Consider the following 15034-nt stretch of genomic DNA (forward strand, 5'->3'; position numbering starts at 1 on the left):
CAAAAACCAAAACAAAATAAAAACCCAAATAATAATAAAAATATAACAAGGGCCAGCAAGATGGCTCAGTTGTTGCCGGGTATGGTGATACATACCTTTAAACCCAGTATTTGGGAGGCAGAGGCAGACAGATCTTTGTGACTTCAAGGCCAGCCTGGTCTACACAGTAAGTTCCAGGCCAGCTGGGGCTACAGGGAGACTGTCTCAAAAAGACTCCCCCCCCCCCAAAAATATATATATATAACAAGGGCCAGCAAGATGGCTCAGTTGTTAAAAGGGCTTGCTACATGCAAATCTGAGGACTTGAGTTCATTCCTTAGGATGCACAGTTGAAGGAAAGAACCGACTCCGGAAAGTGTTTTCCTAACGTGCGCGCACACGCAATAAAATTTAAAAATAAAAAACATAAGCAAACGGGCTAGGGAGACAGCTCAGTGGTTAAGAGCACTGACTGCTCTTGCAGAGGACCCAGGTTCAATTCCCAGCACCCACATGGCAGCTACAAGCTGTCCTTAACTCCAGTTCCAGGGGAATCAGAAGCCCTCTTCTGACCTCCCTGGCACTACACAACATGGGTGTACTCACACACATGCAGGCAATATACTCATACACATAAAATAAAAATAATAAGCAAAATATTAAATATATATATAAATATATGCAAACAAAACCCAAACATAATAACCACCAAAAAATCCCTCAAATTGGGCTGGCAAAGTGGCTCAGCAAGTAAAAAAGCTTGTTGCCAAGCTTGAGTTTGATCCCCCTATTCCACCTGGTGAAAGGAGAGAATCAACTCCCACAATTGTCCTTTGATCTCCAGACTCACAGGTATATACACACACAAGACAAATGAACGAATGAATGAATGAATGGACATATTTTAAACCCCTCATATGCCAAGTTCCCTTTCATGTGAAACTGAATCAAGCGAGAGCTGCAGAGCACTGTGTTCTTGCTTGTGTGCCTCTTGTCTTCCAACCTAAAACCCAGCCAGTCCCGCTGCTTACTGGCCACCTGTGTGTGCTATGTAAGGCCTGAGGGATGGAAGTACCAAGCAAGGATTTCAAAACAATTTCAGTGTGGATCTACCGAGCTCCCTACTCAGAAGGGTCTGTTAACCCAGCTCCCCAGAACCTACCATCAACACCCACCTCACAGGTGCACCTTCAAACCCAAGGTCAGACAAGAAGGGTGGAACCAGGACTGGACCCTGGGTATGACAGCACCACAGTCTCCCTAGTCCCCAGCAGGCAGGATGATGTCTTGAACAGGCTCAAAGCTATTTGATCAATGTAGGTCACTGCATCTTTACATGCATTCTTCTTCCCCTTTTTTGGTGAGACACAGTGTCTCCTGTAGCCCAGGCTGGCCATGAACTTTCTATATAGCCTAGGAAGATCTTAAACTTCTGATCCTACTGCCTTCATCTCCCAAGAGCTAAGATCACAGGGGAGCACTACTACGCCCCGCTTTATGAAGTGCTAGGGATCAAACTCAGGGCTTCATGCCTGCAGGCAAGCACTCTACCGACTGAGTTGCAGCCCCAGCTCACTCCCCACTCCTGTTTCAGATAGGGTCTTGCTATGTAGCTCACAGGCATAGAATGTGCAGTGCAGCCAGAGTGGTCTTCACCTCCCCAGTATTGGGGTTACAGGCATGCACCAGCGCACCCGGGCTCCCTGTACTCTCAGGGGAGGCAGCTGCTCAGGAAGAGTGGACCACATGCCCAGAAGGTTAGCAGTACCAATTCTAGCCTATTTGCTGGCCACACAGAACCCAGGGCTGATCCTTGAAATCTGAAGGTGGCTCTGCTCATGGCATCCCTTCTAGTTTTTCTCCTTAATCATCAAATCACACACAAGCAAGCCAAGACACAAGACACCTCTATTTCACATGCTCCCTCTTTCCCCTGCCCACCTTCAAAATTTTGCAATAAATCTTCAGCTTTACAAGAACACGCAACAGAATTAGGGAACTCAGGCAATTCAAAACCAGCTAAGTGATGGTTTCGCCTTTTTTTTTTTTCTTTTATAAATAATGTAAAGCAGTTCCAAGAAAAGTGAACTCACAACCTAGGTTGCTTGTTTTCAGTTCTTAGAAAAGAGCTAATTTCAAAAGGGAAGCTGTGCTGTGCCGAGCACACAAGGCCGCATGCCGTGGTCTGGCGGGTGGCTTGCTGATAAACTGACTTTGATTTGGCAGCCGAGAACTGAAGCCTCCGGATGCGTTTTCATTTGGTGCTGTCAGGGAGGAAACTGCAGCCCCAACAGTGAGAGTTCTGAATGTGTAGAGAAACCACAGGCTGGCTCTTGTGCTGGAGAGGCGCCTCCAGCTCAGCCACGGCCTTTGGGGCACGTTAGAACAGATGCACTGAGCACCCCCCTACCCCACCCGTGGTCCACACCCTACTGCCCAGTCACATCTAGCCTACCCGCACTTTTCCATCCATGAGTTAGGCAACGACACGACTGGAAGGCTGTTGGCAGCTTCCAGTTCTCCACAGAAAAGCAGGTTTCAAAGGGAGACCACAGTAAAGTAGACCTCAGTGCAAGGTCTTAGGCCATGCCACACATTCAGCTGAATGGCTATTTTGGGGCAAAACAAAAAAACAGTTTGGGGATACCATTTTAATCTAAGAACCATATAGCAGAGATTCTGTGGCCTGCACCAAAATTAAGTTTCAGGGGCCTGGAGAGATGGTTCAGCAGTTCGAGGATTCTGCCCTTCCAGAGAATTCTGTTCCCAGCACCCATGTCAGGTGGCTCACACTCCCTGTGACTCCTGCTCCAAGGTCTGATGACCTCTTCTGGACTTGGCCATCACCTGCACTCACATGTGCACAGACCCAAACAGTGACACACACATACACACATACTTTAAAAAACAATCTTTTAAAGAAAAAAACGTACATACACAAAACAGATGGATGTAAGAACTTACTGCTTCTCCCAGCAACAATAATATGGTACCTACTGCATACCAGGCACTTTGCAAATGTGATCACAGGTTTTTATTCTTCACATCTGGGCTATGAGTTGGTCCACAATTTACATTTGGTAGATATAGAAACAAGAGAGGCTAGGTAACTTGCTCACAGTCACACAGCAAATTTAGCAACAGACTCAAATTTAGGTCTGTAGCACTGTACCAATATTACCTGAAAAACTCCATACTATGAACATAGCCTAGCTTAAAACAAACTTCTAGAGGGCTGGTTCAACAGTTAAGAGCACATACTGCTTAATACAAGCTCCATTCTCAGCACCCATGCTGGGTAGCTCATGACCACCATTAACTCCAGCTCCAGGGGCTCTGACACCCTCTCTGGACTCTGTGAGTACCCACATAAATAAAAATAAATCTTAAAAAAAATACATCCATGTAAGCAGGACTAGCAGTGCAGGCCTGTAACCTCAGCACTCAGGGGGCTGAGGTAGAACTTTGACTTCAAGGCCAATCTAGGCAACTTAGTGACGTCCTGTCTTAAAAGTAAAAGTAAAAATAAAAGAGCTGGGGCTGTAGCCCAGTGGTACAGTACTTTAACACACACAAGGCCTTAGGTTCAATCCCAGTACTGCAAAAAGGGGTAGGAGTGAGGGGTATTTAGGAATGTTGTACTTTCTGTTCAAGTTTTCCGCAAACCTAAAACTGCTTTAACAAATCACATGTAGGTCTGGAGATGGGGCTTGATAAGAATGCTTGCCTAGCATGTGCAAAACCTTGGGTTCAATCCCTAACACTACAGGAACCAAGCACAGTGACACACACCTTGTAATCTCAGCATTCAGGAAGTAGAGGCAGGAGGCTTGGGAGTTTTGAGGCCAGCATGGGCTATATGAGACCCTGTCTCAAAAACAAACAAACAAACAAACAGTCAAGTTTATTATTGTTTTTAAAAGGACATCATATAAAAATGCTATCGGTGGTAGAATATCAGCCGTCCGGGCAAATCCTGTACCAGTGCTGGAACATACACGAGACCTTGGTCTTTACCACCCAAAGGCACCTAGTCTGGGTAAGAAGAGGGTACAGAAACCCAACATTGCCACAATTCCATGAAGAAGCCATTTCATGCAGAAAAGAGGTCAGGACTCAAAGCCAGCAGCTCCCTCCCTGGTTGTGTCTCACCAACAGTTCTGAAGCAGAGGTTTAGTAATTGCTTGAAAAGTAGGTATCATCTTAGATTTCTAATTTCAGTAAGAAATTCTGAAACTGTATCAACCATGCTCAAGAGCGGGTCTCACCTCCTGTGTCTGAGGGAAACGGGCAAGGAGGGCTGAGTGTATGGAAGCAGAGACAGCCATGTCTGTGAGGGGCTCTGGTACCTGCCCCTAGAAGCTGCTGGCTGGAGGACAGGGAGACCAGAGTCACAATGTCATTCCTCAGTCAGCCCTCGCCCGTGCCTGCACTTTAATCCCACTGCCAATGGCTGAGATTCAGACTTTGCATCATAAAGCAGAGGTGCAGTAATGGAAAAGTGTCATCATGGATCAGCTCTAGAAAATGCAACAGGAGAGTCCTGGGTTCATTCTGCGTTAGAGAAATCAACACACAAACAACAAAGGGAAAAAACCCACAGCAGCTGCTTCTCATCAGGAAGCAGTCCAAGCACGGGCACCGGAGACACTGGCTCAACCCAAGCTCCTAGAGCTTAAAAATTCCTGCATCCCACCGTCTAGCTCAACCAAAGCAATTCTCTCCAAGAGGCTTCTGAGATGTTCCTGAGATCCACAATCATTTCAAGGGGAAGGCTGTTTTTCTGGACGATCTCAACAGCTCTAAGGAATGCTCCTGTGTAAATCTTCCACCTCCAGCTCCCACATGCTTTCATGGATGGGATTGTCCGAAAGATCTGTCATCTTCACTGCCTGCAAGCAGGGTTCAGGGTTGCAGGCCTGAATCACCCCCATCACCATCACGTACTTTCCTAGGAAGAGAAGAAAACAGTGTGGTGATGCTCCTGTAACAAGGCAGGTGGGGGCAGCCCACGGAGACCCAGACCTCAGGGCCTTGATTAGAGAGAGGGAAGCTCAAGACAGAAAAAAATATCTAGGGCTGGAGGTGCCTATCATGCACAAGGTTCTAGGTTTGATCTCCAATCCTGAAAAAGAGGGGCAGGGTGCTGGGGAGATGGCTTAGTTAGTAAAGTGCTAGCCATTCAAGCATGAGGCTGAGTTCAGATCCCCAGCACCCATGTAAAAAGCTGGACACAATATCATGAATATGCATCCCCAGCATTGGAGAGAGGTAGAGTCAGAGGGATCCTTGGGGTTCTCTGGACAGCAGTCTAGCCCAATTAGTGAGCTCTAAGTTCAGTGACAGACCCTGTCTCAAAAAATAAGGTGAACAGCCCGGTATGGTGATGCACATCTCTAATCCCAGTACTCAGGAGGTAGATCTCTGTGAGAGGGAGCCCAGCCTGGTCTACATGAGTTCCTGGCCAGGTACGGCTACAGGGAGACCTTGTCTCAAAAAAACAACAAAAGGTGAAGAGCAATTGAGAAACACACCTCTGGCCTCCAAGCACCCACACATGCGCGCGCGCACACACACACACACACGCACACACACACACACACACGCACACACACACACACACACACACACACACACACACGGACGGACGGACGGACGGACGGACAGACGGACAGTAGATACCAAAACAAGGCAGTCAGGGATGGAAATGGATACATACACTAACCATGAGATCACTTGAACCTGGATGATGACATCTGCATCGCCTTGCCTGCTGTTTCTCATATGCTTAAACACAACAGGCAGTCACGTCCATGGAATGCAAGCAACTCTTGATCAGAGTGAGTTATAATTAGACACAGCACCCCAGGCAGGGGCAGAAAACCCAAGTTTTGCTCTCAGTCTTGCCATAGTGAGTGCCTGCTCTCTGTTCACATTACGGGTTCTCCTGCAAAGCCACTTCCTGACAGCTGAAATGTAAATCCAATTTTCCTCCCACATTGCCAAAAAAATTGGGCCAGGAATCAGCGCACAACCCCCAAAGCCCACATACACACAGTGTACCATTGTTCCAGTCGCCTGGGACCAATCCCTGCCACTTCAGGCTTTATCCCAGGACACTGCTGGGCACACAAGAGGAAGTCGGTGGAAGGGCAGGCTGCCACTAGGATGATCTAATGACACATTGTTAACCACGACTCTTCCCATTCCCTGGGGGAAGTAACTCTCCTTGAAAGCACAACTTGGCCAATCATAAACCGAACAGAATGTGATTGTGTAAAAAGTTCCCTCCATGGCAGGAAAGGCAGGCATTCGGCCAACCCCCTGCATGCCCACCAGGAGGAGTTTACACATGGGCACAGGGCTTCAACTGAAGGAAGCCAGGCCCTGAAGCTGCCAAAGGCCCTCTGGTACTCCACCTTGACCAGGAGCATATGGGCGACTCCAAATCCATCTCTAGATCCCACCCGGTTCCTTGGTGCTAGCTGTACCCTGTACATGGTTCCAAGTGCTAATTGGTACAGAACCCTCAGAATCACAAGGCCTGAAAACCAGATGAGGCTAACAGACCTGTTCTGCAGAGCTCAGAGAAAGGACATCACACAACACAAACACACTGAGGGGACCAGTTCTGGGTGGCACTCGTATCCCTCACAGGATTTCCCCTTCTCCACACAACACTGCCCAGGGTCAGACCTTCACCCTCTCTGGCCCTGGCCATTGCAATGGCTTCAGCCCTTCTCCTTCCAGCATCCATCCTCTCAACTCTCCTGCCACCGCTGCAGTCCTTGGAAGCAGCTACTTGCTGAGCGTTGCCATCCCAGCACAGCTGAGGCGAGCACTGCCTCTTGATTCCATCTGCAAAATGGGAGCAGCTGGAAGGCAGGGAGTTTCCCACTCTACTTGCATCTTCAGTGCCTGGAGAGAAACTGCTGGAAAAACCCAGAGGCAGAGCAGCAGCAAACCAGTGAGCATCAAGGCCACTTAGGGCAGACAAATCTTTCATAGACAGCCACCTTTCACTGCTGCCCCATGGTGATCTAGAGTCCCTGCCTCCGGGCCTTTGAACATGTGGTTCAAAGGAACTGAACAATCTGCCACTGTATAGACACAGGATAAGCCACTGTCCCCGCTGTGACATTGGACATCCTGTATCCCAGCACCGTCTCAGTCCTAAGCAACCCAGGAAGGTTGTTCCCTATGGATATCTCCAATGAATCCTTCAGGACTGCCTCCTCCACCCGGACCAGGAGCATATGGGCAACTTCCCTAACCCCCCTGAGCCTGGACCAGGTATCCCTCCTAGTTTTGCATCTGCTGCTGTTAAGTAAACGCCAGATGAACCAGCGAGCCAGGTAAGGACAAAAGCAATCTTCCTGTGCTCTGCAGCTGGAGGTCAAGTTCCCTTGAATGGTTAGCAGTGACCATAACAGCATACACAGTAGCGAATTCATTGTATGCTTGGGCATTGGGATTTTCTAAAACAAGGGGGCAGATATCATGAGCACCACTTAATTAACAGGAGGAGCCACACCTTGGGCTAAGGCCTACAATGGTACTTTGTGTTTAGTGGTCTGTTTACTTCCCTGGGTCCCACTTGTAGGCTGTGGCTGGGTTCTGGCAGGCTGGCATTCATCAACAAGAAGAAACAGCATGGGCCCTGAGCTTGGGCATGCAGGCCAGAGGGTGAGGCCAACAGATTCACTTCAACACAGAGACTTCTGCCGGGTGCCTGGCTCATTCCACAGCTGGCACCAGGCTTTGGGCACTGTTCAAGTCTGCCTTCAAGGGACTGTGTCTGGGCCGGGTTATGAGCAAGGGCAAGGCTAAGGCCAAGGGTGGCCAACTTTTCTGTCAAGGACCATACTAAATACTTCAGGCTTTTGTGGTTATAGGAACTCTGTCATAACTACTGAACTATGACCTTACAGTGGTAGACAGAACCTAACCTTTTATAAATTACAAGTGCATTTCATTTCAGTAAAACTTCACTGGCAGTACTGCCATTCCAACTGTATATACATTTCAAATGTCATGATTTTTTTCCTGGTTATTTCAAAATGCAAGAGCTGGACTGGTAAGGTGGTTCAGCAGGTCAAGGAGTCTGCTCCCAAGCCTGATGACCTGAGTTCAATCCCCCAGGACCCTTCAATCTCCTACATGGTAGGAGGAGAAAACTGACTCCTGAAAGTTGTCTCTGGTCTCCACAAGCATGCTGAGGCACATGTGCAGCTATATATGCACACATGTAATAAATAAGATGTAATAAAAACATTTTAAAATTTATTATTTTATTTTTATTTAAAGTGTATGAGTGCCTTGCCTGCATGTATGTAAGCGCACCGATGCAGTGCAATGTCCATGGAAGCCATAAGGTCCCCAGGAACTGAGTCATAGTTTTTAGCCACCATGTGGGTGGTGGGAATCGAACCCAGGTTCTGCAAGAGCAGTCAGTGCTCTCAACTGCTGAGCCATCTCTCCAGCCCCTAAAAAATATTTTTTAAATGTAAAATCTAGGCTGGGAATGGTGGCATGCCTTTAATCCCAGCACTCAGGAGGCAGAGGCAGTTGGATCTCTGTGAGTTCCAGGCCAGCCTGGTCTATGTGAGTTCCAGGTCAGCTGGGGCTACAGAGAGACCCTGTCTCAAAAAGACCCAAAATAAACAAACAAACAAACAAACAAATAAATAAATAAATAAATAAATAAATAAATAAAAGCTAGCCAGGTATGGTGGCACATACCTTTAACCCCAGCATTTAGGAGGCAGAGGCTGCTGGATCTCTGAGAGTTTGCAGTCAGCCAGGTCTACATAGTGAGACCTTGTCTCAAAAAAAAAAAAAAAAAAAAAAAAAAAAGGGGACTAAGAAGATGGTTCAGTGGTTAAGAGCACTGGTTGTTTTTGCAGAGGACCTGGGTTCAGTTTCCAGCACCCACATGGTGGCTAACAACCTCCCTTAGCTCCTGTTCCAGGGAAATCCAATGCCCTCTTCTGACCGCCACGGCATTGCACGACACAGGTACACTCACATACATGCAGGCAATACACTCGTAAACATAAAATAAAAAATAAAAAAGTAGAAGCTGAGACTGGAGACGGAGCTCAGTAATAGAACACTTGCCTAGTGTACACAATGCTGGGGTTTGATGCCCAGCACCAAAAAAAGTAAAAAATTAAAAAGTAGAACCGGGTGTGGTGGCGCACATCTGTAGTCCCAGCATTTGGGAGGCAGAGGCAGGCAGATCTCTGTGAGTTCAAAGCTAGCCTGGTCTATATAGTGAGTACCAGGACAGCTGGGGCCACAGGGAAACCCTGCTTCAAAAAGACCAAAAAAAAAAAAAGTAGAAACTGCTTTTAATTTACAGGCTATTTGAGTTTGTTAGTCCTGGGTTAGGCTAAAACTGGAGCTACTGACAGGGATGGGGAGAGCAAAAAGAAACACATTGTGATAAATAACAAGTCACTTGGTACAAACCACACTACCAGCCAGATGCTGTGTCAAGGCTAAGTCTACCTACTGATTGCCCACAACAAGCAGGAATTATTAGTTTCTTTTGGGGGTGGGGGAGAAAGAGAGAAAAGGGGGGGGTGAGAGAACGAGAAAGAGAGAGAGAGACAGAGACAGAGACCCAGAAAAGGCAGAAGTGCTCCAGACAGCTCAGAGAAGATAAAGGCCAGGGAATTTAACCTAATTCTGAGTCCAAAATACACAGGGGACAGCCCACCCACAGCCTGTCATGGTAGAGCACACCTTTAATCCCAACATTTGTGAGGCAGCCACAGACGGATCTCTATGAGACTGAGGCCAGCCTGGTCTACTTATCAAGTTCCAGGGCGGGGGTGGTGGCTACAAACAAAGCCCAGGCCAGACCCCTGACCTTGTCTGCCTCTAGACAGAATCCAAGACTCTTGAGCAGGAAGAGTTCTTAAAGAGCTTGGCTTGGTTTCACAGGAGAGGGAGCCACAGAAAGGCAGGCCCGCTGATTCTTCAGGCTCCTTAAACCAGAACCTCACTTCCTTCAAAGGTGTCCTAGGCCTTTAGTTCCACAGGGTCAAGGATCCACTGGGAAACTTGTTTCAGGTCTGCTCTAGGCTGGGACTGTCAACTGCAGCCCAGACCCTCACATGCTCAACTGATATCCTAGCCAATGAGATGAGATGCCAGGTACCCAAAACCTGTCCTTAGGATACCTAAGTGTCAGGACACACATGGTCCAGATGTGTCAACCCACAATCCAAGCTCAATATCTCTTTGGAGCCCATTAGACTTCCTGATACAGGAGCCCTGAGGGGAGCCCAAACAGCTGGCTTCAGCAAGGTCCTGGGGCAAGTTTGATGATGTTCCCTCAAGTTTGAGCACCAGCTGTTTATGAACAGCAAACCATAGCTAACATAGTTCTTGGCAGTAGAGGTACAGGAAGGTGTCCCCAACTCCTAGGGGTCCCAGGGACTTACCCAGATGAAGGTCCATTTTCCTTGGCATCTTAAACATGTACAGACATGGGGCTGGGGATGTGGCTCAGTTGATAAGAGTGCTTGACTAGCATACACAAAGCCCTGGGTTCAATCCCCAGCATCACATGAAGCAGGCATGGTGGTTTATGTTCATAATCCCGCACTCGGGAGGCGACAGGAGGATTAGGAGTTCAAGATCACCCTCAACTATATACAGTTTGAGGCCAGCCTGGACTATATGAGACCCTGTCTCAAAATAAACAGAAAAAGGATGCAAATGTGACAGGGTCACCCTGTAGCACCAGCTGGCCTGGAACTCACTATGTAGACCAGGCTGGCCCCAAACTCACAGAGATTGCCTGCCTCTGCCTCCCATGCTGGGATTAATGGGTGGGCCACCACACCCAGGTCCAGGGGCACTATTTCTTAAAATTTAAGGGAAAATGTAAAACATCTGTGGGGAGAGCTTGTGACAAACGCAGAAGCCCAGAACTCCGGACTAGGAGGTCTGGAAGAGCCACATACACCTGCAGGCGTTTTTATTTTATTAATTTGTTTACTATCTTTGCAGGGTTGGGGATTGGACCTAAGGCCTCATGCATGCTAGGCAAGCGGTCTACTACTAAGTGACGTCCGCAGCTCTTTTTACTTTTATTTAGCGTCTCACTAAGCTTTCCAGGCTGGCCTTGAACACGCTTGGTAGCCTAGGCTAGCCATCCTCCGCCTCGGTTTCCTAGAGCTGAGCTGACAGGCATGCACCATCCCATCCAATTAGTCGTCCAAGCTGGCCTGTAACTTGCGATTCTCCGGCCTGGGTGCCCTAGAGGTGGGATGTCAGGCGTGATGCTCAGGTGATGCCCGTCACCCCATAGGCTCCTCTGACAGGGGTGGGGACAGGAGGGAAAGAAGACCTGGAGGTGGGGCCGGCCTGCCCCAATGGCCAGCCGCGCCGAGCCCGCATTACCTGGGAGCAGGCAGGGCCGGCCGCGCGGCACGCGCTCCAGGCCGCGCACCGAGAAGGCCCCGCTCGGGTCGCGCAGCCGCGCCTGGCCGCCTTCCGCCGCCAGCACTGTACCCTGCATCCACACGGCCACCAGCTTCAGCGGCGCGCGCCCCGCCACCGCCCGCGACAGCCGCCACGCGCCCGGGCCGCCCTCCGTATCGCGCCGCAGCTGCGCTGCTAACACCTTGAACGGCGGTGACGGCGGCAGCCGCACTGCCCCGGGGCCGCCCCAGGACAGTGACTTCTCCGCCGCCGCCATGCTACGCCGTGGCCGCTTTCCCGCCAACTCTGCCAGGAGGCGGGGCCTCCCAGCAGCCACCAATGAGAAGCGCGCTTGCTGGAAGCCAACCAATGACCAGCGTCGGGAGGCGGGACCACCACGCCAGGAGGACCTCTCTGTCCGTCCGGAGTGCGCATGCGTAGGTCAAGTGACTGCCCCAAACTAGGCATGAACGGACTAAATTGAATTAAAGAGAACAAGTGAAGATAAGTGAAGGCATGAGAGAGAAAAGAAGTTCCTTCTCCCAGAACTCTGAAGGCCAGAGGCAGGCGGATCAAGGCCAGCAAGTAAGTTTCAGGCCAGCCTGTCTCACTCAAAAAAAAAAAAAAACCAAAAAATTCTTTTTTCCAAAACCAGATGTGACAGCAGACACCTGTAATCCCAGTACTCCGGAGGTAGAGACAAGAAGATCAGAAGTTCAAGGTCACCCTAGGATACATCCTAGGTTAAAATAATAAATCCTAAATAAATAAGAATTTCCTCTTCCAGTTGGGACTATAGCGCTATGGTAGATCCCTGGGTTCAATACTCAAGAGTTCCTCTCTCAACCAGTCCTAAAACTTGGAGTGCTTACAAGTCACCTGGAAAGTGGCTAATTTACATCCACCTGTCTTGCTGTATTTTGAGGTCAGTAATACCAGGAACTGAATCAGGAAATGATAAATGTAGGAGGTGACAGTGTATACTAATTACCCTGATGTGATCATTTTGCAAAGTGTATTCCGTTCAAAACATCTTACTGTTTCCCGTCAGGTATAACTCAACCACACAATAGGAAATATTTTTTAAAGATTTATTTGTGTTTTATTCATGTATGTGCATGTGTGTGTGTACACAAGTGTATGGATGTCTGCAGAGGCCAGAAGAAGGTATCAGAGCCTTTGGAGCTGAAGTTACAGGTATTCGTGAGTTCCCCAATGTGGGTGCAGGGACTCCAACTCCAGTCCAACTCCAGTCCTCAAGTTTGGGCAGCAAGTGCTCTTAACCACTGAGCCCTGCCCCATAAAATGTTTTTGAAAAAGCTAGAAAAGATGAGTGCACACAAATGCACACACAAAATAAATTTTTTTTAGTGCTAGAAGCTTGGGCATGGTGGCACCTGCTTTTAATCCCCAGCACTCAGGAGGCAGAGACAGGTGGACTTTTGTAAGATGGATGCCAGCCTTGTTTACATGGTGAGTTCCAAGCCAGCTGGGGCTACAGGGAGACCCTGTCTCAAAAACGAAGAAAAAGCTTTAAGATAAGGCTTGCAAAGGTGATGAGGACAGCCACATTGCCCTTCTTTTTATTTTATTTTATTTTTATTATTTTATGTGTATGAGTGTATTGCCTGCATGTATGTGAGTGCACCCGTGTCGTGCAATGCCATGGAGGTCAGAAGAGGGCTTTGGATTCCCCTGGAACTGGAGTTAAAGACAGTCCATAGCCACCATATGGGTGCTGGGAATTGAACCAGGGTCCTCTTACAAGAGCAGTCAGTGCTCTTAATTGCTGAGCCATCTCTCCAGCCCTGCCCTTCCTTTTTAAAATAAAAATTTTTGCAATTACCATTTATATTTTTGCAGTTGCAAGTGTGTACTTGTGCGTGTGCCACAGAACCAGTGTGGTAGAGAACAGCTTTTGGGAGTCTGTTCTCTCCTTCCACCATGTGGCCTTGGGGACTGAACTCGGGTTATTAACCTTGGCCACTGGTACCTTTGCCCCTTTCTTTTCTTATTTTTTTTAAAACTATATTTTAATAACATAAAATTACTTAAAAGTTGAAAGAAGAAACATTTTTAAAAGTTAACTATATTACAAGAAAAACCCCTACATTACCACAACTTTTATGAAAGAAACATACTAATCAGGTAGAAAACTGAGAGGAAAATCTAGAATATAAAATAAAAACATAAAACACTTTCAGAGACACCCATTGTCAATTTCTGGTCTATAAGTTAACTTAGAAAGGCTTTTAATAAACATGTACTTTTGATATACAAGCCATTTTGTATCTTGATTTCACATTGTAATGAACACTTTCCACATTAATAACATCTACCTGCTCCTTCCTGAATGACTTCATGTTATTCTGTTTGTTTCCTCACATGTTCAACATAGATATTGAGACCATTTCCAGTTGTTCACTTTATAAATATTGATGACATGATGCTAAATCTTTGTGCTTATAGTCTAGATAAAAATATCATGAAATTATTCCCTAAAACTTGGGTGCCCGTCAGCAACTGGGAATGACCTTGAACTCCTGATCTTCCTGCTTCCTCTCTGCTGGGATTATAAACATGTTCCACCTTGGTCTGGGGATTGAACCCAGGGCTCTGTGCATGCTAGGCAAGCACTCTACCAGCTGAACTATATTGCCCCAGAACTAGTTTGTTCTTTAAAAAAAAAAAAAAAAAAAAAAAAGGTATTATTTTTTAAATTATTTTTATTTTATGTGTATGAGTGTATTGCCTGCATGTATGTAAGTGCATTTGTGTTGTGCAGTGCCCATGGAGGTGAGAAAAGAGAGTCAGATCCCCTGGAACTGAAGTGATGAATGGTTGTTAGCTGCCATGTGGGTGCTGGGAATCAAACCTGGGTCCTCTTCAAGAACAGTCAGTGCTCTTAACTGCTGAGCTATCTCTGCAGCCCCAAACCATAGATACTTGAGCCTGCTCATCTCACCAGCAAGGTCAGGAGACTCAAACTCAGATGCCTACTGTAGCCAGGCAGGAAACATTAGTATAGCAGTGACAGACTGGCCTTCCACATGAGAATGTAGGTGTGGATTTGCCAGATTAGATTTTTTGAAGCGCACATGTGAGTGTGTGTGCGTGTGTGTGTGTGTAACCAGAGGTCAGTCTCATGTCATTCCTCAGGAGCTGTCCACCTTGTTTTTTGTTTTTGTTTTTTCCAGATAAGGTCTCTCACTGCCATGTTGCTTACCACGTGGGCCAGGCTGGCTGGCTGGCTAGCAAGGCTCTAGGGATCCACCTGTCTCCACCTCCCCAGTGCTGGGATTACAAATGTGTAATTACAAATTTGTAATTTGGATTTTTAAAAATTTGTTTCTTGGAATCAGACTCAAGTTTTCATGTTTGTACAACATGCACTTTAATGAATGAGCCATCTCCCCAGCCCTTGAGACATTTTAATGTATAATCTCCCATGTTAAAAAAGAAACAGTAGGGCCAGGTGTGGTGGCACATGCCTTTAATCCCAGAATTTGAGAGGCAGAGGCAGGTGGATCTCTGTGAGATCGAGATCAGCCTGGTCTACATAGTGAGTTCCAGGCCAGCTGGGGCTACAGGGAGACGCTGTCTCAGAAAGACCAAG

At 47.5% G+C, this 15034-nt stretch overlaps 1 protein-coding gene across 1 annotated transcript; it reads right to left on the reverse strand.

Moving 5' to 3' along the window:
- Positions 1–3864: 3864 nt before the first annotated feature.
- On the reverse strand, positions 3865–11737 carry Rmi2 (RecQ mediated genome instability 2). The gene is made up of 2 exons (XM_008829924.3): positions 11398–11737; positions 3865–4930 (listed from the first exon to the last, which is right to left on the reverse strand). Exons 1-2 carry the CDS (start codon positions 11693–11695, stop codon positions 4782–4784), a joined length of 447 nt encoding a protein of 148 aa, XP_008828146.1. The 5' UTR covers positions 11696–11737; the 3' UTR covers positions 3865–4781.
- Positions 11738–15034: the final 3297 nt, after the last annotated feature.

The sequence above is a fragment of the Nannospalax galili genome, unplaced genomic scaffold (assembly GCF_000622305.1).
Source record: "Nannospalax galili isolate Female #2095 unplaced genomic scaffold, S.galili_v1.0 scaffold32, whole genome shotgun sequence".
Classification (NCBI taxonomy): Eukaryota; Metazoa; Chordata; class Mammalia; order Rodentia; family Spalacidae; genus Nannospalax; species Nannospalax galili.

Coding starts and splice junctions, on each gene's coding strand:
- Rmi2 (XM_008829924.3), bottom strand. CDS start 11,695: ATGGCGGCGGCGGAGAAGTCACTGTCCTGGGGCGGCCCCGGGGCAGTG. Junction 4,931..11,397: donor CCGGCCCTGCCTGCTCCCAG/GTAATGCGGGCT, acceptor TTCTCTTCCTAG/GAAAGTACGTGATGGTGATG.